Below are 6,862 nucleotides of genomic sequence, written 5' to 3' on the forward strand. Positions count from 1 at the left end.
ACTGGGGGTATCCTAATAGTACATGCACATTACCTTCTTAAAATGGAAAGTGTTTTTACTTTCAGAACACACCTAGCCATAGGATTTTACATAAAAAACTGTGGATCCATATCACTGGGGGAAAAAAAAAAATGCATCCACAAAATTAGTTACTAAACAACTGACAGACTAACTTAATTCTCTTATATCTAGCTTCCCTGTATAGTTAATACTGAAATTCTGAAATGTTAATCTTCCCCTTTTGTGTTGACTGATGACACTCATCATCATTCTTAGAAATCGATCCCCAAAAATGTTTCCAATCCATATAAGTTTGGACTGACTCAGAGTACCTATATCTTAGATCTGAGATGTTTTTCTGTGAGAGACCAAGTGTATAGAAGCTACTGTCAAAAGTATTGACAAAAGAAGTATTATCAAAATCTCTCCAGCAGGACCAAGCATCTTCATAAATTCTTCTGTCTCTGAGGTATGCTGTCTGCTGAGGAACCAAAAAGGGACAAAGTAATTTTAGAATCTGTAATATTTTTTTAAGATTTTATTTATTTATTTGAGAGAGAAAGGGCAAGAGTGCAAGAGAGCATGAAAGGGGGGTGGGGTGCAGAGAGCAGGACAAGCAGACTTCCCACTGAGCAGGAAGCCCAAGGTGGGGCTCAATCCCAGGACCCTGGGATCATGACCTGAGCCCAAAGCAGACATTTAACCTAATGAGCCACCCTGGCACTCCTGGAATCTATAATTTTCTTAATCCACCTACATGATACACTAATTACAAAGACTCTAAATAAATTAAAACAGGGTGCCTGGGTGGTTCAGTGGGTTGGGCCTCTGCCTTAGGTTGGGTCAGGAGCTCAAGGTCCTGGGATCAAGCCCCACATCAGGTTCTCTGCTCAGTGGAAGGCCTACTTCCCCCTCTCTCTCTGCCTGCCTGTCTGCCTGCTTATGATCTCTGTCTGTCAAATAAATAAATAAAAATCTCTCTAAAAAAAAAAAAATTAAAAACAAAAAATTATTCTCAAATAAAAGAGCTAAATGGACCCAAAAGATGAAAAATTTCTTCCTTTTCATCTTATAAATTATACTTCAATTATTAGTCAAAAGAAATTATTTCTAAGATTCCTATATAGGCATTAGCCACCTCACTACACCCTAATAAAAAGGCATGTCCCATTAAAAAAAGTATGTCCCATACAAAAACCTGTAGCATCAAAATGAAATTAGGAAGGGATCATCAGCAGACATTCCAAAAAATTTCTAGAAGATGAAAAGTATATAAAAGTATATATCACAAAACATACACAGAAGGACTACAGGAGAAAGTGAGGGAGACTCAAAATGGGACCATTAACTCATGGAACAGCTTTGCACCTGATCCCCACCAGCTTATCTTACCCTAACTGCAGGCTTTCCAACAAGTTAACCAAGGGGGCAGCCCATTCATACATAAAGGTCCTAATTTGTCCTTGCATTAGAAAAGGGAGGGAAGGGGGCTCCTGGGTGGCTCAGCGGGTTGGGCCTCTGCCTTAGGTTGGGTCAGGATCTCAGGGTCCTGGGTTCGAGCCCCACATCGGGCTCTCTGCTCCTTGGGGAGCCTGCTTCCCTTCCTCTCTCTCTGCCTGCCTCTCTGCCTATGATCTCTGTCTGTCAAATAAATAAATAAATAATTTTAAAAAAGAAAAAGAAAATGGAGCAAAGGAGCAACCTAAACAACAAAAGCAGTAATGCTCAACCATTCATTTGTAGGTGCTGACATCCAAGGATCATGTACTTGAAAAAAAATCACTTGCAAATAAATAAATAAATAAATAATAACCAAACAAAAGAAACAAATGACCAAGGAGGGAAAAAGAGATAATCCAGTGAACAGAAAAGAATTTTAGAAAGAAAATCCTAAGTATCATCCTCAGACAGAATAAAGAAAATAATACATCCTTAACACAGAAACAAAGTGAGCAAAAGAAAATACCTGTACAAAAAGATTTCTTGGAATTAAAAGTATGACTTCAGCCTTTACAATGTCACTATTGAGCTAGAGAAGAGTCAAAGTAATTTCCCAGAATGAAAAAAAAATTATGAGCAGCAGTGTTCAACATCCCCACCAGAGAACAAAGAAAATAGAGCACAGAAAGGTATGGAATAAAGTAAGTTTCCCAGAGCTAAATAAAGATTAAAACTTTAAATAGAAAAAAACCACTGACAAAAGAAAGAATGTATAATAGAAATACCCATTCCTAGTCTCACCACCATGCAATTTCAGAAAATTAGGATAAAAGAAAATTCCAAAGCTTACACAGAGAAAAAGCAAAAGCAATTACCAAAAGAAAATAACTGTGACTGGCATCAGATAGAGATTACAACACTAGATGCTAGAAGACAATGGAGCAATATGGTAATTCCCAAGTTCTGTGGAAAAAATGTTGAACCAGTATTCTATACCTAACCCAACTATCAATCAAGCATGAAATGAAAAAAGCTACTTTCAGACAAACAGGACTCAGGAAATTAACATCTTGACAACTTTTCTGAATAAATTTCTTAATGATGTTGTCCTACAAAATGAGGGAAGACACTAAGGAAAGGAAGATATGTGATCTAGGGGGAAACTGGGTTTAAATCAGGTTGATTCCTAGGATGTCAGCTGCACAGCATGTCTTAAGAGCCAAAAGCTTCAGGGGAATAAAGAATAGTTATGTAAAAGATATTGTAATTACTATCTTTTAAAAGTCTTTAGTCAACAAGAAAAATAAAAGAAAAAAATAAACAAAACTGTACCCAAAAAACCAGGGTTAGGGCACTAGGGTGGCTCAGTCAGTTAAGTGTCTGACTTGTGCTCAGGTCCTGATTCCAAGCTCGGACACTCAGTGGGGAGTCTGGCTGTCCCTCTGCCACTCCCCTCCACACCCTCATGCATGAGTGCTCTCTCTCCAATACACAAATAAAATCTTTAAAAACAATTTTTTTTTAATATCAGAGTTGAAACCTCAAATGAAGTAAAATGTGGCATGTTTTGAACAACTGATGGAATGTTAGAAAAGAAAATGAATCTGATGTGGACAAAAGGAATATATGTACAGATTTTTTTAAATGTACTTTTAATCCCAGCACACTAAAGGATATCTCAGAAGATATTATTTTCAAACCCTAAGCAGGCCTTCCTTAACCATACCAACCCTTCACCTCCTTTACTTTTTAAAAAATATTTATTTATTTTAGAGAGAGAGTTCACGTGCACATGTTAAGAGGAGGAGCAGAGGGAGAGGGAGAGACCCAAGCAGACTCTTTGCGGAGCAGGACTAGATCTCACCACCAGATCACAGGACCCAAAATCAAGGTTCAGACACTTAACCTAACTTAACCTTAACCTGCCTTATTTCTATTCCTCTAACATCTGTTACTACCTAATATCATACCACAAACATTATTTTATTGATTCTAACATATGTATTCTTCACTTTTTAATTCTGCTGAAACTAGCATACATGTCACAATCCATATACAGCATTTTTTCCTCTTTAACTGACAAACAGAAACACATCACTGTGCAAGTTTAAGGCATAAAGCATGATGGTCTGATTTACAAATACCATTTAATGATTAACACAACAGGTTCAACTAACATCCATCTTCTCATATAGATACAAAAGAGAAAAAGGGAAAAAATTCTCCCTGTGAGGAGAACCATTAGGATTTAGCCTCTTAACTTTCAAAAATATTGTATGGCATGATGACCTCATGCATCATGTTATACATTACATATCTAGTACTAATTTATCTCATAACTATGTGTATGTTTTGACTCTCTTCCTCCATTCCTTCCTCCCCCTTCATACATACCATTTTATAACTATAGTCGGCCAGGTGGCAGTCTTGTTGCCATGTGAAAAACAATCAGTAGTTAACTTTTTTTTTTTATTTTTAGATTTTACTTATTTATTTGACAGCCAGAGATAACAAGTAGGCAGAGAGGCAGGCAGAGAGAGGAGGAAGCAGGCTTCCCGCCGAGCAGAGAGCCTGATTTGGGGCTTGATCCCAGGACCCTGGGATCATGACCTGAGCCACCCAGGCACCCCAGTAGTTAACCTTTGAAAAGATTATAAAAGCATCAGCACCAAAATGCTTCAGATTAGATGAAACAGGATCTTTATCCATTTGCTGGTTATCTCCCAGCTGTAGTCAGCAAAATAAGGTCAGTAATTTATTTATTTAAAATGTATTTAAAAATCTCTGTAGTCTCTGCACATAGAACAGTGACTGGCACATAACAGATAGTTAATCTGTCACATTTTAACATCTCTGAAATAGGAATGGGTCCAACAGAATGGATCCTACACTGCTGGTTCTAATGTTTTTTCCTTAGTGGTACATACAGTCACGGCAAGTCATTACAAGCAATGGCATCTAGGATTTGAAAAAACTCCGTAACAAAAAAACTACAAAAAATTGGGACAGTACAAAAGAAAAATGGACAGTGGTGTGACTGAAATGACCCATTTCAAAAGAGAACTCCAAAGGTTGGTAAATCCAAGAAATAGAAAAGCATATCACTGAGTTATGAAACTAAACATCAAAATAAATAAAAACAAAAAGAGCTAAACACAATTGCCTCCTGGAAAAAGCAGAATGTCACACATCTTTCACTATAAGCCAGGCTACAATTATTTTTTTTATCAAATGCACTTAGTTTTTATGAACTATTTTTCATATATTAATAAGGTGGGGAAGTAAAGATGCACACATACAAAATCACAGAGAATGAGACAGGGACATTCATTCACACAGATACAGACAGAAAGACATTCACGGGCAGAGTCAAAGTCAAGAGTCAAGCATCTCCAGAAATTTCAACGGACAATAGAGGATGAAGACCATGACTTCTGGGAACAAATTTAGCAAATATCTAAAACATGACATCAACACTAGTTTCGTACTTATTACAATTATGCCATTTTGCTCATCGGAAAGTCAAGGTAGGCTCAGCAAAGCCTTACAAGTTTATCCTTAGGCCCCGGACCGCTTTAGGTGTAATAATTACAAACTCAACCTCTCCACACTTCACTTTCACCTGCCCTGGCTTGTCATTAATGACAATGACAGACGCGGAGGCTGAAAAGGTATCTCCAGTACCACAAAGAACTGACTACATTAAAGGGGTGCAAAAACTCGGGGAGGAGACTGCTGCTGGGGGGTGGGCAGTCCGCGGGTAAGAGAACGGTGGCCATGACATGCAAAAACCGAGCTTCCGTCGTCGGGTCCACAAAAGCACCCAAAGGGACCCGCGCCTGATTTCGTAGAAAGAAAAGACACTGTTCCCCCAAAGAAAGCTAAAGAGCTTAAAAGCCCAACTGGCCCTGGGCGGGCAGAGGCGCGCAGTTCAGACCCCGCCCAAGACAGGCGTAAAACGATTGCAAAATGTCACGGGGCCCAGACTGAGCGCGCCAAAGCGGGACCCACCCCCGGGAGACCGGGACGCCGGAGGCAGGTCCCTCCCCTTCCTCTCTCCGCCCGCGCAGAGCTCATTCATTCTTGAGGCGGGCAGCCCATCTTCCCCGGCCGGCTCTCCCGGCCCCGCAAACCCACCAGCGGCTTTGTCTCCGGCCCGGCCGGAAACCGGAGCGCGCACTCGAGCGCGCGCCGAGACGCCGCCACCCCGCACCTGGGGCCAGCCGGGCAGGCCCGCCGGAGAACCCTTCCAGATCTCGGGCGCAAGGCCCCAAGCCGGCCGCTCCTCCTTGGCGGCCTCAGGTGCGCGCTTCGCCCGGTCCTGCTCGGTAGCCGGGAGAAGAAAATGTGCATCCTGGTCGCGCCGTCGCTACCATTCGAGGCCCCTTTGAGACCCCTGTCCCCGTTAAGAAACAGTCGATTCTCCTTCCGAAGGGCGTAGGCACCAGGCCAGGCTCTCCCGCCCCCGAGCGGCGCCCCCCGCCCCTTTTGTGAGCCAACGCGGCCGCCAGGCGGGCACTCACTTGAGGACCAGCTGGTCGTGCTCGGCTTTGAACTTGCCCAGCTCGATCTGCAGCTTGGCGCGCTCGCGGGCCGTGTCGTCGAGTGCGCGTCGCGCGTCGGCCAGCTCGGTCTCGTACAGAGCCTTGAGGCCGGTGAGCTCGCGGCCGCGCACCTCCTCCCGCTCCGTCACCTGCAGCTGCAGCGCGCTGTTCTCCGTCTCCAGGCTGCGCACCTTGTCGATGTACACGGCCAGCCTGTCGTTGAGCTCGCGCAGCTCCTCCTTCTCCTGCAGCCGCGACAGCCGCGTGGGGCTCAGCGGCGTAGCGGGGGCGCTGGCGCGGCTGCCCGACCGCGGCGGCACGGGGGTCGCGGTCGCCATGGCGGGCGGCGGGGCGACTGGCGGGCGGAGCAGAGCGGAGAGGGCTGCAGAGGGCGAAGCGGGGACCGAAGTCACAAGCCGACGACCCGCGCCCGCGGAGAAGGCGGCGTGGGAAGGGAGAAGCACCTGGGTTGGCGGGAGCCGGGTTACAGCACAAAGGGCAAAGGGAGAAGACTGCCAATCAACCGTAAAATGCCCTTTGTAAGAAAATGCGCACACACTCACACACACACTCGGGAAGATTCGGGGCGAGGGTGACCAGGAAGGCCGAGCAGGGTCCGCGCGCCGCCGCCGCCGCCGAGTCTCCCGCCCGCCGCACTTTGTTTCCTCTCAGGCGGCGCGGAGCGGCGGGGTGGGGGGGGGGGGCGAAGGGGGGGAGGGATGAGGGCGGCGGGGGGCGGAGGTGGCGCGAGCAGTGGCGCTGCGCGCTCCAACATGGCCGGCGCCTCCCGGCACTTCCACGTGACCGTCACCGGCCAATAGGGAGTCCGCGGCGCGGTCCGGGGCTCGGGGGCCGGGCCTGTAAATTCAAAATCGGGG

The 6,862-nt window shown here is 45.3% G+C and overlaps 1 protein-coding gene across 1 annotated transcript in view; it reads right to left on the reverse strand.

Moving 5' to 3' along the window:
- LMNB1 (lamin B1) overlaps window positions 1-6,645 on the reverse strand; it is a 52,730-nt gene extending 46,085 nt beyond the window's left edge. Inside the window, exon 1 of the mRNA XM_032336856.1 lies at window positions 5,964-6,645. Coding sequence (XP_032192747.1) covers window positions 5,964-6,322 — 359 coding nt within the window. The 5' untranslated portion in view covers window positions 6,323-6,645. The remainder of the gene's footprint in view (window positions 1-5,963) is intronic.
- Between the last annotated feature and the right edge of the window lie 217 nt (window positions 6,646-6,862).

Source organism: Mustela erminea, chromosome 3 (assembly GCF_009829155.1).
Source record: "Mustela erminea isolate mMusErm1 chromosome 3, mMusErm1.Pri, whole genome shotgun sequence".
NCBI classification, from domain to species: domain Eukaryota; kingdom Metazoa; phylum Chordata; class Mammalia; order Carnivora; family Mustelidae; genus Mustela; species Mustela erminea.